General features: G+C 42.2%; 3 protein-coding genes across 3 annotated transcripts in view; 1 reads left to right on the top strand and 2 right to left on the bottom strand.

Annotated features, from left to right (window-relative positions):
* si:dkey-49n23.1 (semaphorin-3D) overlaps positions 1 to 11,163 on the bottom strand; it is a 56,331-nt gene extending 45,168 nt beyond the window's left edge. The window contains exons 1-2 of the mRNA XM_035152309.2: positions 11,160 to 11,163; positions 8,635 to 8,760 (exon numbers count right to left, since the gene is read on the bottom strand). Coding sequence (XP_035008200.2) covers positions 8,635 to 8,760; positions 11,160 to 11,163 — 130 coding nt within the window. The remainder of the gene's footprint in view (positions 1 to 8,634; positions 8,761 to 11,159) is intronic.
* Positions 10,101 to 20,449, bottom strand: ssuh2.1 (ssu-2 homolog, tandem duplicate 1). Its single transcript, XM_035152147.2, has 12 exons — positions 20,327 to 20,449; positions 16,741 to 16,836; positions 16,569 to 16,650; positions 16,301 to 16,430; positions 15,761 to 15,821; positions 14,970 to 15,094; positions 14,737 to 14,799; positions 14,199 to 14,278; positions 13,838 to 13,930; positions 13,641 to 13,746; positions 13,048 to 13,155; positions 10,101 to 12,921 (listed from the first exon to the last, which is right to left on the bottom strand). Exons 1-12 carry the CDS (start codon positions 20,340 to 20,342, stop codon positions 12,787 to 12,789), a joined length of 1,095 nt encoding a protein of 364 aa, XP_035008038.2. The 5' UTR covers positions 20,343 to 20,449; the 3' UTR covers positions 10,101 to 12,786.
* A 703-nt stretch (positions 20,450 to 21,152) lies between these two features.
* dynlrb1 (dynein, light chain, roadblock-type 1) lies at positions 21,153 to 23,317 on the top strand. The gene is made up of 4 exons (XM_035152149.2): positions 21,153 to 21,303; positions 21,788 to 21,863; positions 22,345 to 22,512; positions 22,734 to 23,317. Exons 1-4 carry the CDS (start codon positions 21,301 to 21,303, stop codon positions 22,775 to 22,777), a joined length of 291 nt encoding a protein of 96 aa, XP_035008040.1. The 5' UTR covers positions 21,153 to 21,300; the 3' UTR covers positions 22,778 to 23,317.
* Positions 23,318 to 23,670: the final 353 nt, after the last annotated feature.

Here is a 23,670-nt window from a genome sequence, read left to right as displayed (position 1 = left end):
ATGGACTTTAACTTTCTCCACCTGTGCTTCTTCTTCACTGGATTGTAAAAACAGTTTGATTGATTTCTGTGAACGCAGCCTGTGACAGACTATTTACACAAATGAACTCATGTCTAGACTCTAACGTGTTGATATCAGTGAAATTCAGGTTTGATAAACGTTATGAGCAGCAGCAGGTTTATTTTATTCTATTGTATATTCTATCTTTATGGGAAACTGAAGCAGGTGATGTGAAGTTCAGTGTGTTGCAGGAAGGTTCCAGCTGATTCTTGTGTCTCACCCAAATGTTTGAAAGGTTAAGAAAATAAATCTTGTACGGTCACATTCAATTTATTCTGTAGCTTCAAAAATGTAAAGTGGTGATTCCCTGACTTCTCCGGAGGTGTTTTATCTCAACAGCTGATGTTGATCCTCGGATTCTTCAGCTAGCGCCATCCGCAGGGTTTTTACATCATCGCATAACTAATTAAAACCAGACTGATCAGAAACACTTGAACAAACATCAGTGAGATGAGAACGACCTAAAAAACATTTATTTAACATCTACTTAGATTTTTTTAGTCTGGTCCCATCTGCTAACATGGAGCAGGAGGGGTTTATCTACACCGCAGCCAGCCACCAGGGGGCTGGTCATCAATCTTGATTTAAAGTCTTTAGTTCAGGCTAAAATAACCTCAACAACTCTGTAATGGATTCGTACAACAACAGACAATCATGGTCCCCAGAGGATGAATCCTAATCACTTTATTGATTCCCGGACTTTTCCTGTTGAACTTATTTTATGAAACATCTAAAACGATTATTTGTTGGTTCGCCATGATTTTTTTTTTTTCAGAAATTCCTGTTCCCCACAGGATGAACTGTAATAAGTGAACATTCAGATTCTTCATCCAGCGCCAGCAGCAGGTTTAAATGTAATTTGATGAACTAGTTTACAACTGACCTACTTGTCAGATTAATGCTCATAAGAAGAGCCGCCCTCTCTTGTACCTGTGGGACATGGACATGATATCTGTTGCACATGTTTAAAACAAACCACGAGTCTTGGTTTTCCCTCTTTCGCTCTCGTTCATTACGTCGGACGCGACAGGATTTTTGTGTCATGGTGATGGTGTCAGTTCAGAGAGAATCCCCCCCCCCCTGCACTGGAACCAGGCCCCTGACCCACACTGGGCCCTGACCCCGGGTTTGAGGCCCCGCTCATCTCCATGTGAGGACACTGATATATGAACCCTGCGCTGCTGTCTTGTCCTCTGGGACAGAGACACTGATGTCAGCCTGTCTGGGTGGTCCGCTCTCCGTTCGTCTGTCCCCTCACAGACTTGCTGTATTTATGCATTTTAATGCGTTTGCCCAGATTTAACAAACTAGATCAACGTTAGTCATCGAGCTTTGAAAGGGGCTGGATGGTGGATTTAGTTTTCCAGTGTTCAGCTGGTGTTCGCCTGAGATTCACATGCGTGAGAATATCATCAATCTGCTCATCGGTCTAAATTAAAGAGAAGAAAATACGTGAAAGTGGATTTTTCTAAAAAGTTGAAACATATATTTAAATGTAAGAATTTGCTTTAGTGGCCGAACTCTCTCTGAAATTAACTCCAGCTTTATCAAACTGTTGCTGACTCACACACTGTTCAGCTCAGAGAAAGATCCTGGTCTATCTACATGAACCACCATGTTTCACTGCTGCTGCGACCCCCGACCACGCCCTGCTGTTAATGAGGAGCGCGACATCAGAACAGGATCCAGTTCATAGGTTTCATATAATTAGATTTTACAGTTTGGACACACACACACACACACACACACACACACACACACACACACACACACACACACACACACACACACACACACACACACACACACACACACACACACACACACACACACACACACACACACACACACACACACAAAAACACCAAAACACACACAACAACAACACACACACACAGCATCTAAACGACTATTAACTACAATAGTGCCATTCTACAGCCATAGACACACACACACACACACACACACACACACAACTTCCATGGCGATGACCGTCCCAAGTTTGGAACTCGTTCAACAAACACTCTTATACAGTACGAGGCTGAGAACTTTCCCAAACCTCTGAGTGTATTAACCACGATGGAACACACACACAGTAAGTGTTAATATAGGCTGGTTGAATAACATAACATTTTCACATGAGCTCATGAATGCACCGTCTCAATCTCACTTTTTGTCTTTCATTTATTCGTGTGTGTGTGTGTGTGTGTGTGTGTGTGTGTGTGTGTGTGTGTGTGTGTGTGTGTGTGTGTGTGTGTGTGTGTGTGTGTGTCCAGCTATCCAAACACAACATCCTCCCAAAGGGCCTGTGGGCTGGAGGAGGAACAAGGATCTGTTTAATGATGAAGAGGATGTTGTTCTGGGCTCTTCATCACTGTGGTGTGTCTGCATATTTTGCGTGTGTGTGCGCGTGTGTGTGTGCATGACATGTTAAATCATGGCTCTGTGTGTTTTATTGTATTTTGTTAACCCGGGAGTGGACAAATCAACAGGATGATGAAACTCAGAGCAACGTTAAGAAACATCACTTTCTTTCAAACCTTCCATAACCACGAGGTGACGGGCGGAGACGTCTCCTGGCGAGTCAGACCACTACTGTGTGGTTCATGTTCTGAACGTACAGTTGGAGACGGAAAATAAAAACCTCAGGGAGGACGACGGAGAAATAGTTCCCCACCCTCATCAGTTACTTCTGTGGCGTCACAGAGTGAAGCTCTTCACCTTAGATTTACATTCAGAGCATCTGTGCTTTCAACTCCAGGATTAAATATACTGACGTTAAACTGGATCAGGAGAAAACAAATACCTGGTGAAAAACCATGAAACTGAAACAGTGTCTGCTGACAAAGAACAGGGCCGACTGGCATCTAAAACCAAGATGGCTGCTGCTGGTGTCGACAGGAGGAAACCAGGGAACATTTGATCGAAAGAAGAACAAACACCTGCTGTGCAAAGTCATCATTTACATGTTTCTGTCGCTTCGTCAAACAAAGATGTACGACCCCGGGTCGCCCAAATATATCAGACACAAACGCTGCCATCAGTGAAGCCTCTGTATGAAGGTCCCTCCCATCCGAATTTTCATTTGTCAGAATAGATATAAAAACCTCTCGGGAATCATCTCTCTCTTTCCATGACCTCCACTGCTTCCAGCCAACAGGGGGCGATCCAGATGTTCTGACCTCATTTTAAGGAAGCTGTCACATCTTGAGTTTAAGGCACACGTGTTGCTGACTGATTGTAGGTCTGCTTTGAGGCCGATGATATCACCTCCTGGAAATCACTGAAGGGTTCCAGACCCATTCACAAACACAGGAGGTTGTGGTGATGCTGAGCTAAACATCTCAAAGTCCTGTTACATGGTGGAAAACACCGGGTGCCTAATTTAAGACAAGATGAAATATTTTGTTCTTGAAAACATCCCCAAAAAATCCCAACAAAAGAAGTTCCACATCTGGAAGAAAATCAGTCATGATCCAGTTCAACGTATGACATACATGTACATACCTTAAAGAATAGAACACCTACAGAGGGTAACAGCTAAGAAGCTGCTGGGACTTCCAACAGTAATTAAAACCCAATCAAGGCACCTTACGGAATAACTGGGATTCCTTCTGGGAATAATCTACTGAAAGTCAGACGTTAGCTCAGCAACATCAACAAACTGTCAAACTGTCCCGACAAGAGAATCTCAGGATGTCATGCTCTGTGGGTATTTAATAAACCAGGTGGGAAGTTTTGAGTTTCTTTGAAAGAGAAGGAAAAGTCTGATTTCATTCAGAAGACGTCCGGTTGGTTTGTGCACAGCTGGATTTGGGCGTAACACCGGACTTCATATTGTTTTAACATCAATCCAGTTTGCAAATGACACAAATACATCACACACACACACACACACACACATACATATATAACAGCTTTCTGTACGGATATCTATGGGAATAAAACATCAAATCTGCTGCTTGATTCTGTTCACATGACATCGACTGCACGTCCGTCCTGGAGGACCGACCCCCCCCACTGTTCTGCCTGAGACCCTCAGGGCAAATTCTGAATTTATATGAGCTACATTATTAAAATCAGTTGAGACTGAGACTGTCGTCATTTAATCCTGAGGCGTATAGAGCATCTCCACTTCCTCCCACTATCGTGAAATGAAGCAGAAACATCTCAGATACGAACGCTGCCATCTGGAGTCTGTACTGAGGTCCCGCCCACACACGCTCTCGACCAATCAGGAGTCAGTCTCAGCTGTCAATCATGACGTCTCAGCCCGTTTATATATCATAACCAATTAAAACCAAACTAATCAGAAACATTAACTCGAACAAACATCAGTGAGATAAGAACTACCTGAAATGACAGAAACATCTTTGACAAACATTTACTCTTTAGTTTGTCCCATGTACCATCTGCTAACATGGAGGAGGCTAGTTTATGACCTGTTTTACAGACAGCCACCAGGGGGCGATTGAGACGCCCAGGCAACATCACTCATGAGGTTTTTTCATTTCATAATTAAAATAAAATATTGTATTTCACCTGGCCGGGTTCACATGGTCTGATGGTCCATCAGGTCTCAATCTAAGTCATATCTTTGTTAACGCAGGATTAGAGCTACACACAGTTCATGTTCTTTCACTTATTCAGATGTTAATCTTACTGATAATAATAACCCCCCCCCCACACACACAGTTTACTACAGTTCATTTACTCCACAATGTATTAAAACCCTCATTTATTGCATCTTTAAGAGAATAAATGTCCACCAACAGTTATCCCCACCGTGTGATGACTTCAGTCGTCTCTCCTGCTGAGGACATAAAACGTTTACAAGGGACTTTGTGAAACGGGCCACGTCCCTGAGTCCGGCTCAACGCACGCCGTCAGCTCCTCCATTAAAAGTGATGTAAAGTCTGGTTCTGTCTCGGTCCCTCCTCGGCCTCAAAGAACCAGACTCCTGCGGCCGCTGGCCCACAAGTCTTAACTCAGGCTAACAGCCCACATGAGCCCTGATCCTGCAGCAGGGACTCAGACGTGATGAGATGTTCACGAACACCGAAGGTTAAAGGGCAAATCAAAGCTTCACGGAGATTTGTATTTTGTTATCGCAGAGCTGTGCTCACAAACTGCAACGTCTGCCTGGGCCAATCAAAGCACACATGAACAAACACACACTCAACCATCTTCAACACACACCTCAATGAAATATAGTTATTATATATATATGAAAACAGTCAGAAATCCTCATCATAACTTCCCAGAATCCATAGAGACGATTCAAATGTCCAACAAACCAGAACCAAAAATAAGTATGAAATTATATGAAGGAGAGAAAATTAAATTATCCTGAAAAAAAACGATATGACTTTTCACTTCACATTAACCCCCTGCTGCCTAAACAAAGATTCAATTATAAATATCCTCTGTAAATGTCAGTTATTTCCTCCATTAACTGATGAATCATCAGGAAAATAGTGAATATTTCCATCCATGTATTCGAGCATCAGGATTAGAGAGAACGGGTATTTCCATCTTGTCCATCTCCTTCACATGTGACAGAATTGACAAAGTGGATTCAGCCTCAGCTCTGAACCTGTAAATCTGACACATGCTGGTTTGTAACGTGAGCTGTGGTCGGATCACGTCGGACAGACGGTGTCTCGCCTTCAGACTGGATCATATTGTGCAACATGTTTCCTCGTACTCGGATCTTCCCTCGAGCATCATTTAAAATGTGCTTCTCATTTTTCGCGGATGTGAAACGCCTGGATTTTCACACAGGTCGTACATCTGTTTGAACGTCTGTTTTACATTCTCTGGTTTCAGAGCTTGGCATCAATCTGGCTTGGCCCTCACCTCTGGGTTCAGAGAGACGATGTTTCAGGCGTCTGGAGACACAAAGTGTGAGGATGAAGATTTGCACAGTGCAGCGTCTGTTCTGAGCGGTTTGCTGTGATGCTGGTTCCAGCTTCTCTGTCTGACACTGTAAGAGTGGCCTGCAGTGATTGAGCCTCAGCATAGAGAGCTGCTGCTGGACTCATGAGAGACACACAGACAGAAAGACATTTGTGGAATAAGTAGGTCGATTATTGAGATGATTACGTAGAACAGAACTCCAGTAAACTTTCTTAAACTCCGACTCTGTATTTAAAGTTCCAGACGGACGAGTCACAGAAACAAAAGGCTGCAGCCCGACCAGCTTTGAACTTCACGTCTCTTTGGCCGCCGGCCATCAGATAAGACTTTCATCTGGACTCTTTGTTGATTCTAGTCCCGGAGCGATGTGACCACCGGACTTTAAAAAAACACGTGCACCCGCCGCACGCCCAGCGATCCGTCTGCTACTGTGACGCAAAACCTCCTTCCTGTCACTTTCCCTTTACTCCGTCTCCTGCTGCCTCTGCTTCAGTCTCAGTCAGCCAACACTGATTAGCTCGGAAAGAACATTTATTTAAAATAAACGTTGAACACAATCGTTGTAACTACGGCAGCGGAGGAGGTTCGTTCTTGTTGAAGAAATCTCGGAGAAAGACGACGCGAGTTTAAATACGTGTTTAACAAAATACTCTTGATGTTTTTATAGCAGCTTCTCACATCTTCAGTTGATGTGAAACAGCAGCTGCTGCATCTGTAGAGAACTTTACGATCCGCTGTGTCACTGTCTCTTTAATAAGGCGGAGTTTATATACACGCCACTGCTGATTGGACGACACCTCTGACACACCCACCAAACGAGAGGAAACGAACTTCGTAGCTCGTTGACACGTTTAGAGGAAACACGTGGTTGAATCTGGATATTGAAGCTAAACGTTCAGAGATTCAACGTGCCCCAGGTGAAGCGAAAGCAGAGACGACATTTCCTACAACCTCGCCGACCAATCAGAGCAGAGTTTATCCGGAGGAGGGGTCTTACAGAGACAGGAGCTGAAACCAAGTGTTTGAGACAGAGGCTGAAGAGAGGAGCTGCAGCGATGGACAGTCTGAGGACAGACATGTTTATCTAAACATTAGAGCACGAAAACATTTCACAGTAAAAACATTAAAATGATTAAAGTACAAACAGCCGTTCAGTAAATGTAGTAAACACACACATCCTACAGGTGGCTCTGTACCAGCGTCACTGTGTTATCACCACTTCTGTTTGACAGGAGACACCACACACACACACACACACACACACACACACACACACACACACACACACACACACACACACACACACACACACACACACACACACACACACACACACACACACACACACACACACACACACACACACACACACACACACACACACACACACACACGCACGCACACGCACACACGGCAGGAAACAGCAGTCCCACACACAGATTGTACAGCAGTGGGGGTGTTGAACTCCATAACAGGAAAGGCAGAGACAATTGCGGGAGGTTTACTCACAGAACAGAGACATGGACAGAGACATGGATGTGAACAGAGACATGAACATGAACAGAGATGACAGAGACATGGACATGAACAGAGACGTGGACAGAGACGTGGACATGAACAGAGACGTGGACAGAGACATGGACATGAACAGAGACGTGACCAGAGACGTGGACAGAGACATGGACATGAACAGAGACGTGGACAGAGACATGGACTTGAACAGAGACGTGACCAGAGACGTGGACAGAGACATGGACATGAACAGAGACATGGACAGAGACATGGACATGAACAGAGACATGGACATAGACGTGAACAGAGACGTGGACGGAGACGTGGACGCTTTGTTCTTTGGGACGACTGTATTTTCTTTGACAAAAAAAACTGTTTCACAAACCCACGAATCAGACGGTACTAATGTTTATATCCCGTCTTTAACCAACAGGGGAAATGTTTATAGACTAAATTCTCTTTGTGGAATAAATGACATTAAAAATAATTGAAAGATATTTTACTGAAACACCTTAAACTCCTCTGGAAACTCCTCAATAAAACTTCCTGGAAACCTCCACATGAAACCTTGATGACCACCAAGGACTCTCAGACCCCTTCCAACGCCCCTTAAAACACCCTGAAACTTCACAATGACCACAAACCCTGATACAACAATCCCCAGAGTGTCAGTTATGACCAACTCCTACAAGAACTCACAAAACCTCCTCGGTGAAAACCGGATCCTCCTCAGTAGTCAAACACAACCAAACCTCAAAGATTCCCCAGAACATCGATATGGACAACCCAACGCTCAAAACCATCTCACTGCCCCTTGAAGGTCTGGCAGGAACAGCAGGACTCAAACCTCTGTACAGACCCTGGAACCCGGAACATCCTCAGGTCCCTCGTGAAACTTCCTAATTGACCACAGAACTTTGACAGGGACCTCTGGTGAGTTTCCATGATTCTCCTGGAAAAGTCCCAACTCTTCAAATCAAGTTTCTCTTTAAATCATCAGAATAAATCTGGTGACACGTGATCATCATCAGATTTCACCTCCGTGGAAATAACAGCAGGTTCAATGAAGAACTTGTGATTTAACAGATGATGTTATGAATAAAGTGATGGATAAACTTCACAACCAAACTTGTAAAGACTCACGGAGCAGAGCTGTGACTCGGGATGACGCGCGTGTCCGCGGCTCCGGTTTATTCCACCTGGAAGCAGCGGGGACGTGGTGCGGCTGAGTGTCGGCTGAGTGACGGCTGAGTGTCGGCTGGGTGTCACCTGCAGGATCCGCTCGTTATAAACACACTGAACATGTGGGCGCGAGGAGCCACGCCCCCACCCCGACACACCGCCCCCTGCTGCGTTCAGGTGCTGCTCGGAGAAAACCACTTCCGAGGACGTGATAATATCACAGACGCACTTTATTTCTCACCAACCGAAACATTCTTCTTATGATCAGCAGTTTTTTTTTTACCACAGACAAAATCTTCCCAAATGTTTGGTCTCAAGTTTTTTGTAGAAATTCATCCGATATCTGGTTGAAGACTAAAAAGTTGGAGAAATAAACACAAACAGATATTTACACACAAATACACGAGAGAAAAACAATATTCATCACGTCCACGTTTAAAAACCACGTGATGCATCGAATGTTTACAGCTACAACCAGAGATTTAACACAATATATCTCTTCAGTAGATGAATATCACATAATTAGTTGATATAATTAAAGGTTATTTTTATCAAATAATAATAATAATATAGAAACGTACTCTTGACAAATGACTTTTACTTTGTTACTGTTTCCTTTTCTTTTGCCATCACTTTGAAATGATATTGTATCATTTAATCTGTTGTATTTAAATGTTGTGTTATATCATATCTTTTATTTTAAATGACATTGTGTTGATTTGCTTCTTGACCTTTTTAACAGTGTTTAGGTTCATGAGGTTGAGTTATAATAAATTCCTACTTTTCCTGCAGCACCTGAACATTAGTCATGTTCTTCATTGTATAAAACAGCTCCCTCTAGTGGAATCAGTGTGTTAACAGCTGCAGTTCTGAGACTGTGGAGCTGATTCTACTCATTTCATTCAGTTTCCATTTACCTGAACAATGTACTTCACCAAACTGTTTCACCAAATCCAGACAGACGACCAGACACTAGATTGTTGGAGGCCACGTTTAGAAGCTGGGTTTGTGATGTTATTCCATTTTATCTGTAATGATTACATCTCTGAGCAGCATATTAACAGCTGATGTTAATATGATTACATCTCTGAGCAGCATATTAACAGCTGATGTTAACTGCCTTAGTTATTGGATGATATAAGAACAGGCTGAGAGAAACCAAGTATTAAAATCAGGAAGTTAAAGCTGCAGGTTTGAGGTTTGGTGATTCAGTAGCTGTTATTTCATCCTGGTTAATCTTTCATCTTCCTGGATTCAATCTGAGAAATGACGACAAACCTAAACACGTTGTCGTGTCAGTACCAAAACTTAGACCATGATGAACGAGCATATATTCAACCAAAAGAAATATCACAATTTACAGAGGAATAAGAGAGAAGAATAAAACGATCCTGACACAAAGTAATAAATCCAAAGTGTCAAAATGATGATGGTTATATGATTCTTTAATGTTTGTCAAATATTGATTCATTTCTTAAAGTAGACGGAGTCCGACAAAACAGGATGAAAACATGAAATATCTTTATTATCAACTTTAGCTGAATATTTATTTATCATAGTTTTATAAAACAAAAACAAACTTTGTCACTTTAGCTGTAAATGTAAAGAGTTTATTAGACATTGACAGATGAGGATTACATGTCACACAGTTGTTGAGGTGTATATGGCAACTTTCTTTTTTTTTTCCTATAAAAAGTAAAAACAAGAGGCTGTAAAATGACGTCATCAGTGAGTTATTATTAAGGATTTTTTATGGACTCAGAGAATTTATTGTATAAAAGCATCCTGAGCTGAAAAGAATACGATAAGAAATAACAAAACAAACAGAAACATATTATATAATATATATATATATAATATAAAGAGTTGTCGCAGTGTCAGAGGCTGAACAAACTGTCGGTTTGATTATTTGAAATCAGAGAGCTACAGGGTTTGTAGCTTCAAGCTGGTAAAATATACGTTCTGTACGTTATTTTTAACAAACTGGTATCAGATCAGTCATATGCACAAAGTATTCCAGGTATTGGAATTAGTATCAGGAAGAGAAGCATCACAAAATCCCTGTTTCCTACATTTAATGTTGAAGATTTATGTTCAGCACTTTTCTGTGATTTCATATCAAACTGGCTCATTTCAGTTGGTGTGATACTGGCTGAGTAAATGAAAAATAACCATGAAATGTCAAAACAAAACTAGATCATAAACGTATATTTATATAACGTATATTATATTTCAACTCTTCTGGAGTCAAATCTCATCTTTGGTTTTAACAACATTCAGAGCAAAATCTTTTTACACTAACAGATGTTTTAAATACGAATTAATCCGACAATCATTTTCTTGATGAATCGTTTGGTCTATAAAATGTCAGAACCTACATTTATAGTCAGGACATTCATTTAATATAATTTCCATTATTTTATGTATTTACTTGTCTATTTAACTTAATTGTTCTTTAATGCCCTAATTTTTAACTCTGGTTTTACTCATGTTTAGCATTTTAACTTCACTTTTAGTATTTTATTGTTTTATTATTGTCATTTTATCTTTCTTTGATGTTTCCTCTTTTTGAGTAAATATACATTTGCACTGTGTGGACAGGACGACGTCTGGGTTGTTGTTTCTATTGTTGTTATTTGATTTATAGACACAATTGTGTTACATTGTTTGTATGAAAATTCTCATTTATGTGTTGATCAACTGATGAGAGAACGATAATAGACTTTTCTGATTGAAACTTTATCCATGACCTGTTGATGATGATTCTGTGTTTAAAGGTCAAAAAGGTTCATGAACATGAGACAGATGATGTAAAAGAACAACAGACGTCCTGAAACATGAATCAGTGCAGAGGAACTTATACATTATGTAATATAATAACAAGTATTTTGTCTTTAGGTTGAAGGAATTAAACTGAATATCGTATAAAAACACAACATGAAGTAGTGGTTCAGCCCACAGAAAGTAAAAATACACACAACATAACAAACACGGAGTAATTTACAGTTCATGGTTTGTGAGAATTGCCTCGAGGACGTAAATCACCTCAAGATGATCAGATAATATCCAGACACATAATAACCTCGACTAAAGAGGGAAGTTCACACCGTGTTTGTCTGTTTGTTGTTTGTCAAAACGACCAAACTGATTTCCACCCAACATGGAGGAGGGGCGGAGCCGGAGCAGATCCATTGAAACTTTGGAGCAGATTAGGGGGCGGATCTAGGGTTTTCTTTGTTATATGACAAACTAGCTCGGAGATCTCGTCTGATCTCGACATGTTTAACGTATTAAACCCCTGAAGATCTTTGTTGGTCAACATCACGTTTTCAAAAGGTTTGAAATGACAATTTTCTCTCATGGCGACTGGATCTCTAAATATGCTAATATGACCCTGCCCCCCCCCCCCCAGCTTTAATGGAAATCACTTCAGTAGTTTGAACCCTGCTCACAAACTCACAACCAAACATATCGTCTTTGGCAAATGAATCGTTAACTCTATCAAACCACTTCCTTTTCTCTTTTATATTTCTACTCTAAGAACTAGACAATCACGTGAAGCGCTGCTCGGCTCGGGCGGAGGGATACGAGAGACATTCTGGTGTTAAAGCCGTATCTGTGGACGTGAACTGGAGGATTTTAAACTGAACCGGTTGCATTTAACAGTGAATTCTAAAGTAAAGAGAACACGTTCAGTCCGACTGACAGGGACGAGGTAGCAGACGTTAGTACACATTGGATTTACCTGAAACAAACCACGGGTCAAATCTTTGATGCAATACAACAGAATTAATAATCTTAGTGTGAAATGGACAAACTCATTTGTAACCTGAAACCGAGGTTGTGTGAAATGGTTAAAATCTATTACTGTATTTTATAAAATAACTAAAAGTCAATAAAGTAACTGTCTATAGTGTAAACTGGATAAATTCAGTTACGTACATACATGTGAAAGATATGTTCTATAATATATAAGTATATAAATCTATATATAAAAATGAAGGAGGTGTTTTCAGTGAATTTAAAGGTTGTTACTGCAACTGAATCACCTGTTCAACATCTGTTCAACACCTGTTCAACACCTGTTCAACATCTGTCTGAACGTGTGTCCACTTATGAAATAGAACACGCAGATGGATATTTGGAGGTAAACACTTTGTTCTCTGTTCCGTAGACGAAGAAGCTGCGTTCTTTTCCTTTGTACGAGTAAAGAGCGTGAGTCAGCGGCACCAGCTCGATGGTCTGACGCTACAGAGAAAAATAAAATACAGCTTTAACGTTAAAAACAAATCACTCAAACGTTCAGTTTTTAAACAGGGAGCGAAAAAAAGCAAACTGAACAATCAGCAGGGAGCATTTTGTGTGATTTTGTACCTGCTGCAGGATGCGGCTGGTGGAGCTGAAGCGAGTTAGGTGTTCGTTGATCAGTTTAAAAGAAACATCACAGATCTCCTGATCGGGGAAACCCTGGATGGGATAAACCTGAGCGACCGAGAGGAAACAAGAAGAGCCACGTTAGAAATCAGGTCTTTGTATCTGCTCTCCACACGTCAGAAGTCGGTCATCATAGAACAGGAGGGAGATGTGAAACGATCTAAAAACAGGAATAACTGTGAATGTTTCCAAACTGTTCACAAAGGGCAGCTGATGGGAACGTCACTGATTTTACGCAGTAAGTGAATCTGAGTGTGTTTGTGTGGGAGGGAGAGCGAGGAAAAGACCATTCAGGCCATCTTCAGACATCAACCCTGAAAAGATGTCCTCACAACTGGGTCCAGACTTTCTCCGGAGCGCTCAGGTGAGGGTGGAGCAGCAGGCAGAGGCAGGATGTGCACATTCATTCATGGGTTTTTGTTTCCAGACATCATTCCCTCATCAACACAAACCCTCCTGACATCTTCCTCTGTGTCGTGACCCGATGATGCTTCACATGCCACCAATGTAATGTATTCAATGAAAGTTTTTACCAGAACATTCTCGTCGATGAAGAAAGGATCTCCTGTCACCTTCTCAAACTTCTTGTCAGGAAAGTCCGGCTGACGATCGGGAATGAAGTCGTCTACGTTGTGTTTCCTGCACGCACAGAAAAACCCAGATAAGTCAGCTCAGACGTGTTGCACAGGAGAAGAGAGAGTGAGTGTGAGCGTGAGCGGCGGGGACGGACCATGTGACCGTGAGCAGGATGAAATGCAGCAGGTTCTGGCTGCCGTGACAAATAGAGCAGGACTTGTAGCCTTTGCCGTGACAGGAGATACACCTGCAGGGCCGAGAGGAAGGAAACAGATCTCATATCTGACAGCACAGGGGAACAGATCGGACCTTCTCAGTCAGTCTCTCCTTCACAGTCAAATCCTTTTTCACCAGAGCGTCCGTGTCTCCTCTCTCACCTGTTCCCGGGACATGTTCAAATTCACCTGCGTTTTCCCACTGAGCTTATTTTGACCTTTCAACAGTTTGAACAACGGGACTGCAACACGGAGGAGAAGCTCAGACAGAGTCAGGAAAGAAACCAGTCGGACTCAAACCTCTTGCGACCTTGGCCGTGACAGGAGGTGCAGCGCTTGTTCCTGGATCGACCGTTTCCGTGGCAGAAAGTGCAACGCTTCTGCAAAACAACATGTGGGTCTGAGTTATGTGTCCTTTAAGTTCCACATTATTACGAAGCCGTGACGTTTTTTTCTACAAGCCCAGAATGTTATTGCTGCCTGAAGCTACAGTCAGACACACTGAGCGTCTTGTTCCCCTGTGAGAAAAATGTTGTTTTAACTCAGTGTGGTTGATCTGCTGCAGATACGATATCATCTCACAGAGATTTATGACTGTAAACACAACTCACACATTTCACTGCACAACTTTGTACATTTCTGAGGACACTGATAATGAGGTTCAGAGCTGAATGGACCCGCCTATCGAGAATCAACTGAAAAATAACGGACAACGATTATAATAATTCATTTAAATCTTTTTGAATCCAACATGTGAAATATTCACTTTATTATAGCTTCTTATTCTTCCTCTGTAAATATGTCTCAATGTATAATTGTATAAAGAAAAACACCTCACCATGCCTCGACCAAAGCAGCAGCTACAGCGAGTTCTTCCAAAGCCGTTACATTTGTGACAGAGCTGAAACACACAACCACATCTTACTATACATATAATACTATAACAATAAGGTCAGAGCTAGATTCAAATTAAATAAACAAATAGAAATAAAAAGTTGAAATCAGACTCCAAGAACAGGCAGTAGCAGGAGAAGAAAGACTTTCAGGAATCTGTTTCAAAACGAGCTGCACCTTTATGAAGGACGTGTGCGGCACGCGGACCTTCTCTACCATGTCGGTGTATCTCTGAGGTAGAGTCACTGGGACGTCCCACGGTGGAGGACACATGCCGTACTGAGGACCATCCACCATTTGTCCTGTTGGAAGAAAACATAATGAAGTGTGGTACTTTGAACTGCGGTCAGTTCTGATTAATCTGTGCAGTTACTGTCTGATTCCTTTTTAAGAGATTCCCATGAAAACTAGAATTATCACTCAATGGTAGTTTGTCTCCACCAACCAGGGCTGTTTCAGTCTGTGTGCACTTTCTTCCAGACTCATATGAGGTCACAGTGACGTTTAACCATGAAAATCGAATCACTTCATCTTCAAGTGAAGCGACAACCGGTCAAATTTGAGGAAATTGCCTAAAGGCAGACTTGAGATATCATGTAAAAGACGTGTTTAATGAGGTCACCATGACCTTTGACCACTAGAATCTAATCACTTCATCTTTGATTCCAAGTGAATGTTCGTACCAGGTTTGAAGAAATCCCCTCAAAGTGTTTCTGGGATGTTGCGTTCAGGGCAAACGCCTGCTTTGTAAGATCACAGTGATCTTGACCTTTGACCTTAACCTTGCAAATTCTAATCATGTGATCTGTGAGACTGAGTGAACAATTGTACCAACTTTGAAGATATTCCCTCGAGGTGTTCTCGAGATATCGTGTTCAAATCAGTAGGACAGACACCCCGACAACAGAAACACGTAAAGATAACTTTCTGTGAAATGTTTGATTTGTCCACTCAGAGTAAAGTTTTACCGTTGTAAGGTTCAAACTGCCAGGCGCTGGTTCTGGTCTCAGTGTAGGTCTCCAGTCGATACTGCCGCAGGAAGGAGACGATCAGAAAACACACCCACTCACTATACTCCAGTTTAAACTTCACATAATCTCATTTCTGCTGACGTCTGCAAAAACTGACGTGGATTCTGAGACAGTGTGTTTTAATCCAACCAAAAAACATGGGAAGTTCACACATAGCCAGTAAAAGTGTCACGGAGCGTTTGTTGTTAAAGGATTTATTTGGTGTAGTGACGCCGTCGTGACCTTTGCCAGTCCCACTATGAAACCACATGCAAATTCACAAGATCCTGCTTTTATGAGGATCTGCTCAGGATTCCACACACACTCGTAAATATCCATGAAATATTCTCAATTAACAAAAAAGGTTGAAAAATGTCAAAAACTCACGATGTTAAAGACAGTGGGAAAAAAAGATCCTCAACAAAATGAGATTGGCTCTTCCTCGGGTCACGCCCCCACATAACAGGTTAGTTGTTGGTTAGGTAACGATGCTCGTACCCGGTAGACGGTGATGGGTTGCAGCTCTCTGAACGTCAGGTTCCTGGCAGGTTTGGAGCTGTACGTCCATTTGGATTCCACGAACTGGAGGAGGGCGTGTCGAGCCTCATCCTCTGATATCGTAGGGACCCTGAGACCAAACACACAACATCTGTTATCCCGTCATGCTTTCCCCTTTCTGTCTATACCCCTGAGAGAATGAAAGATAAAGCACAGAGTCGTCAGCAAAGTGTTTTCTAAACAGAGTGAATTACTGATGTGAAGCTACCTGACGTTGGGCACCAGGGTGTTCCTGTTGAGTTCAGGCTGGGGGCTGTAGGCCGGGGGAGGGGGGTACAACGGGTCATCCGCTGGAAACATTTACACAAAAAACAACGGGGGGTGAAGGTTCGGAAATATTAATAAACAAAAAACAGAACAGAAGAGACGCAGAGACTCACGGCCTCCTTCATGGCCTTGGTATCCATGTATGTCATCCAGCCAGCCAGGAGGGGGCGCTGAAGGTCCCTCTTCTGGGATGTTTGGATCAAACGCACCTGAGAAGATGAGGTAAAGAACAAGTGTCTCATTAATATCAAACACAACGAGACGATGGATGAAATACGGTTTCTCTCTCGTTCTATTCTTCACTTCACTTTTACTCCATCTTACAAAAAGTGTGTCTTAGTGATAGAACAATGCAACACAATGCAATGGAAACATATATATTAAACAAATATAACGTGTCATCGCATTGTGTCTGATTCTTCTGCTCAGGTTGAATTTCCCTCAACTAGTTTCCTCGCGGTTCCAAAATGTTGACTTTGATACCAACTTTCTATCTTATCACGATACTCGTCAACGAATCATTCCTGGAGTCAGAAATGATACAGATTCGACATTTAATACCTTTTCGATCAGAAACAGAACGTCCAGGAGGGTTTACCACATTTTCAAATTCACAGTTACTTACTCAGGTTAATGTATATGTTCCTGTAGGTGGAATAAAACATTACAAATACTACAATAAGGCTTCACTGATCTGGACTTAAAATACATAATAAATAGCAATAATAGAAGAGAGCTCTTTCTATATGGATTTGTTCGACACCTTGGGACAGTCCAGAGGGAAGAAGATGAGTTTGCTGTCCGTGGACAACTTGACTTTCTGTTCTTCAGAGATCTGCTAAAAGCTCTAAGGAACACGCCTCCTGCTCGTTTACTCAGTTTAGAACAAACACGAGTAACTACACCACTAATCTCGTTTCAGCCCACACCCTGCGCTGGTCCATCTTTGTGTTTAAGGGTGTCGTCTGAATGGAGTCATGTGACTTCTGTACACAGAGCACACTCGAGAAGGATTAACAGCAAAGCAGGTCCCTGACGCAAAATCCAAAATCCATCCACAACATCAGCCACACAGCTGCACTGTGACGTGTGACTCGTGAGCTCATATCTCCACCAAGGCCCAACAGTAAGAAATTCAATCCAGCTGCACCAAATCACACACTCCTAGACAACAGTCCTCTAGAGCTGCTTTCAGGCATGAACTGGACTCTGGAGAATCTCCAGACGTTCTCCAGAAGGGCTAAGAACACTAATGAGCGAGAGCCTGCAGATTTTCTTCAGAGCTTCTCCGGTGAAGACGTCAACTTGGAAAGACGAGGAGATCCCAGAGCTCTTGGTGATGAGGGCCGACGCCCGTGGTGACCATGTGATCTCCGCAGCAGAATGAATTCGTTACATCCTGCTGTGCCACCACCCGTCTGAACGCTCAGACTCCGGAGAGAGTCTGGACCCAACTGCGCGGGAATCCTCCAGAGTTCATGTCTTAAACAAGATCCATTCATTACTCTGTGGGAAATCAATGAAATACCCAATGTGAAAGAAAGTGAGATTGTAAAGTTCTTGTCCCATGTTCCATCCTTCCACCGAGTTACAACTGACAACCATGTGACAGACGGGTGAGAATGAGTTGAGTTCGGTGTATTTGTTATCATGTTATTGTGCTGGTGTGTAACTAACATTAAACTTAGCCGAGCTCCGACTTTCCAAACTGCAACGAACTTGTTCTCACTAAACTCAGAAGAGCATCATGTTTTCTAGCAGCACCGTAATACGACACAAATATACACAATAGTGCCTTGATTGAGACACTTCCGAGGCACCGAGCCGCCATTTGACGTGCGTCATGATTCAACACAAACACTTTGTTAACGAACCAACAAACGGTCGACTCCTTTGGGTGTTTTTCATGAGCCATGTTCTCTCCTGACGCCGGGAAGATAAAAATACAGCAGAGTGCGTGTGCTCGTGTCGAGCTGCAGACAATACCTCTGGGCGAGGGATAAAAATATCAGAGAGAAGGTGTTTCCCCAAAAAGATCTGGGCTGAGATGGAGGGAGAGTGAGAACAGGACGAGGGAGAGAGGGAGAGAGGGAGGCTCATTAAGAGAGAGGAGTAAATATAGAGGGAGGGAGGGAGAGAGAAGGAGTGTGAGAACAAAGCTGGTCTGATGCTGAAGCTTTGACTGGACAATGAATCCAGAATACTCCTGAGACCACTGCTTTCTCTGTGCAGCACTTTCTAACAGAGACCGACCAACACAGGCAGAGGCTGATATTAGGGAATAAAACATTTCCAATACTGATAAACACAAGATCAAAAACTAAATAGTTATCGTTATTAAACCATTCTGACAAATAAATGTAATTGAAGCTTGATGTTTTACAGTTTCAACATATACTTTAGTATAAGTAACTATAAATAAAAAGAAAACACGAATATATAGAATTAAGAAAATGTTTTTGTGTGTAAAATATAAACATGAATGCACATCTTCTCTGCTTTTTTTATAAAAAACGTTTTCACGCGTTAGCCCTTATTTAACCGAGTTCGTCCCATTGAGAGCAAACATTTAATTTACGAGTGAGACCTTGAGAATAATAGAACAAGGAACCAGGTCGACCGGCTACGAGAGGAATCGAGACCAAAACACATTCAGAGCAACATCAAATAAAACCTCAGTCTCTTCCTCGGATGGTTAAAATATTGGGCTGATCATCAAAATCTGTACTCTGAGAATAAAAGTGATTTTTACTGCTGGAACCAAACTGTTGGGCTCAACAGGTTTAGTCTGAAATCTCAAACAGCGACCGTTTGGTTATTACAACTGTTAGGGGGCGCAAACGAGCCTTGGACCCATAATCTGTTCACCGGACCCTTTAAAGGCATAGTTCACCGAACAATTTAACTTCCCTCATTATCCACTCACCACTATGACGGAGTGGGGGTGAAGGGTTTGAGTCCACAAAACACTTCCGGAGTCTCAGGGAAATCCAATCGAATTTAAGTCAATGGTGACGGATTCTTCAATCTTAAAAACATTACGTGCCTCCATCCGGCTCCTGTGGTGTCAAAGGTACCGACATTCATAATCGACTCGAAACGAGGTCATTTACACGACGTCTTTAGCCTAAATGTCGTCTTCGATCGTCCTCCGGAGACACGTTAACATTTGCACTTTGCTTACGGACACTTGGACGACACCACAGGAGCAGGGTGGAGGTGGAGGGGTTTTCTGTTGTTTCACTACATCTGAACTCTGTCACCAGTTACTTCGATTGTACTGGATTTGGCTGCACCCCTGAGACCCCCTCCACCTGTGAACTATCCCTTTAAGGTCTATATGTAAAGATTGAGATAATGTATTTATGATTTGACTCTATACAAGAGCATTGAGGTAACCACACGTGTGTACGAAGTTTGCCAGATAAGAAGTTGCAGCAGGTTTAGATCCTGACGATGACACGAGAGACGGAGGAAATTAAAACCAACTTAGAAAAACTTGGCAGCAGCATCCTCCTCCTCTGACACTGATGAACCTCAGTGAGGGAACGAACTCCTCCGAACTTTACCGCCGATACATCGGTGGGAACCGCGACACTGTGCGACAGTTGGATTGGTCCCCGGACACCGTGTGCACGTGGTTCCTCGTCCTTCCTGCGGCCGTGTGACTCAAACAAACAGGGTTTTAATGCGACTCACCGGGATCTTCGTCCATTCCTCCTCTTCCTCCTCTTCCTCCTTCTCTGCTGCTCCTCACGGTCTGAGCCCTGGAAGCTCCGGGACGTCACTACACTCAACCAGCCACTTCCGGTTGGGGTTTTAAAAATAAAAGCCTCACGAATCGTTTTGACAGCGCTGCACATGATGGCGTGGACTGTAATGCGTGATTAGTGGCCGTAATTACCTATTAAGTATATACTGTTCTGGTTTTGGTCTTGATTCTGAGTCTGAAATCTCTGATGCTGAGGACCTAGACTATGTTCCACAGGATCAGACGGGAGTTGTGGGTGAGTCTTTGAATCCAGCTCTCCTTTGATGACATAGCATCTTCTATGTCATCAAAGGAGCCTTCTTCATGTAGAAGAGACACGCCCACAACTCCAGCTTCATCCTGTGGAACAAGTGTGTAAAAGTGTTCATAAAGTAAGAAAGGAAAAAGGAAAATAATGATTTGTGTTAATCAGAAACAAGACATTTAATTAATACTTAGAATATTAAATGATAAAATACATTTATTTAAAAAATATAGGAAAGAAACACTCATTGATGACCCATGTTGTGCATTAGAAGGGTATAGATACAAAAATGATTTTTATTCAAAAGGTAACAAAGGAAAAATTAAAGTGTTAATTAAATTGAAGTGTTAATGTATCATGTTGTGTATCAAAGGGTTAAAAGAAGGACATTAACTTGCAGAATAGCAGTAAATCAGTAGTTCTTGCACCACTCACTCTTCACTGTTTGTTTGTTTTTCCTGGAGGAATTTATATCTCCCACGTTTTTCTCTGAGCCCTGAACGCAGCGGTGAGGCGGCTGACCCGGACGTGACGTCACTCGTCTTCTCCCATCAACAACACAGGACGGTTAGCTGTTAGCAGTTAGCTGTTAGCAGTTAGCAGTTGTGTAGCGGGACCAGTTTGTGACGCGGTGTCCTCCTCACGCCCTCTTTGAAAATGGTGAGAAACTAACTCAGATTCACTATTGTCATATCAACACGTTCTCGTTTCAGTAACAGCTGTTTTACGACGGGGACTTTTAGAAGATGCTAGCCGGAGCTAGCTGGACCGTGTTAGCCGGGCGTTGTCATGGTTAATAACAGCGGTGTGCTGATGTGTGTGTCTGTTCAGCTCTGACAGCCGCTGCACTCGTGTTGTATTGTGTGTGTTGGATTATATTGTGACGTGTTGTGTTCTATTGTGTATGCTGTGTTGTATTGTATTGTGTTGTATTGTGATTTGTTGTATTGTGGTGTGTCGTGTTGTCTTGTGTATGTTGTGTTGTATTGTGGTGGGTTGTATTGTCTTGTCTTGTGTATGTTGTGTTGTATTGTATTGTCTTGTATTGTGTGTGTTATTGTCTTGTATTGTGTGTGTTGTGTTGCGGACACACACTGGGTCTCAGCAGCAGAATGAACTGACGCTAACTGTGTCTCTGTCTCAGGCTGAAGTTGAAGAGACTCTGAAGAGGATCCAGGGTCAGAAAGGAGTTCAGGGAATCATCATCGTCAACTCGGAGGGTAAAGCTCAGACACACCACACAGTCATGTACACGTTTACACATTGATCCGCTCATTCTCCACCTGTTTGCATCAACACTCCTCAGAGGTCGACGGGGACAAAGCTCATCAATCAACAGCAACGTGACTGGAAATGAGACAGATTTAGCTCAACAGGCCAATTTTCATCTGTGGCGACTTAAACTTAAAATACAAAGACTTGTTATAGTCAACACATACAAGCAGTACATACAGACAGGTACAATGCATGACAATGAGGAACAACACAACATATGAGACAAAGCATGTAAAAAACCACAAAGGCAGTAGTCTAATGTGCTCATTAAATATATTCACAAAGCTCTTCACCTAAATGATTTTGATTTAAATGTAAAAGGACCACAACAAACTGTTGATTCATCTATCAACAAGATGTAACATTAAAAAACACTCTGGTTACATGGAAATCCTTTAAATGAATGATTCCTCTGTGTCACGTCAGGAATCCCTGTCAAGACGACGCTGGACAACTCCAGCACGGTGCAGTACGCCGGACTCATCCACCAGCTGGTGATGAAGGCCAGGAGCACCGTCAGAGACATCGACCCCCAGAACGACCTCACGTTCCTGCGGATCCGCTCAAAGAAGAACGAGATCATGATCGCTCCAGGTATCCATCCATCCATCCATCCACTCATGTATTCGTGCTGTGCGAGTCTCATGTACAGTTGGTTCGGAAGATTATCAAAATTTCAGTGCTGACCAATGAGGAACTGGTACCAATTTAGGGCCGGTTCTCTATGACCATCCCTAGTGTTGTCACGTGTTTAAAACGTTTTCGGTGCTATGTGTTCTGATCTGTGATCTTATTTATTCTGCCTCCTTTCACAGATAAGGATTATTTCTTGATCGTCATCCAGAATCCCTCAGACTGAACCAGAGGAGCCGCTGCCCGACTCATTTCTCTCCGTCTGTCGTTCATATCAAACAGACAAACTTTATTTTGTCTCATTAAATGAAACCGAACCTGTTTATTAGAAGTTTTTATTATTCACTTGCGGAAACAAAGAAACTTAAAGACAAGAGATGAGGGAGGATTAAAACTGAGTCTCCTTTACGACAGGATCATTTCCCCATGTTTTAGCATTCCACTACAATGTCCTCTCTATGCATCATGCTTATTATGACAATGTGTTCATCATGTATGTATTTTAGCACATGGGGAAAATACACGTCTGCTAAAATACCTCAACTGCACGTTAATAAAGAAGAGAGAGAGAGACCACAGCAACTCTTTAGAGTTAAACATCTTTTGTTTCAGTTAAACCTTCATGAAAATCTCTGGACGTAATTTATTGTTGTGTTGTTTAAAGATGCTGAAGGGCAGAATGTCAGCGGTGAGACAAACTCGACTGCTCTCGTCTTGTCCACTTCCTGTTGGTTATTTCTTACAAATTAAAAAATGGAGAAAATGATCTAGTGTCTTGTTTTCTGTGGTGCTCTTCAGAATCCTGTTTATTGTCATGTAGACGGACAGAGAGGAAGTTACAGTACAAGAGAAATAAGTGAAAATATAAACAGTCGAGCAGTTTGTCATTTTGTTCGGTTTTCTCTATATTTTGGTCGATCGATGTCTTTGTCGGTCATGTTGGTTGGTTTGAATTGTGTGCTTCTCATTTTGGTCATTGTGTGTCTGTTTTTGGTCAATTTTGCCTCTTTTTTGGTTGTGTCTATGGGTGTGGAGTGTCTGTTTTGGCAATATGTCTTTATTTGGTTGGTTTGTGTCATTATTTTGTCCGTTAACTGTCTGTATTTGATCATTATGTTT

This window comes from Hippoglossus stenolepis, chromosome 3 (assembly GCF_022539355.2).
Source record: "Hippoglossus stenolepis isolate QCI-W04-F060 chromosome 3, HSTE1.2, whole genome shotgun sequence".
Lineage (NCBI taxonomy): Eukaryota > Metazoa > Chordata > Actinopteri > Pleuronectiformes > Pleuronectidae > Hippoglossus > Hippoglossus stenolepis.
Note: the sequence above shows the minus strand (reverse complement) of the source record. Positions and strands in the feature narration are given on the sequence as shown.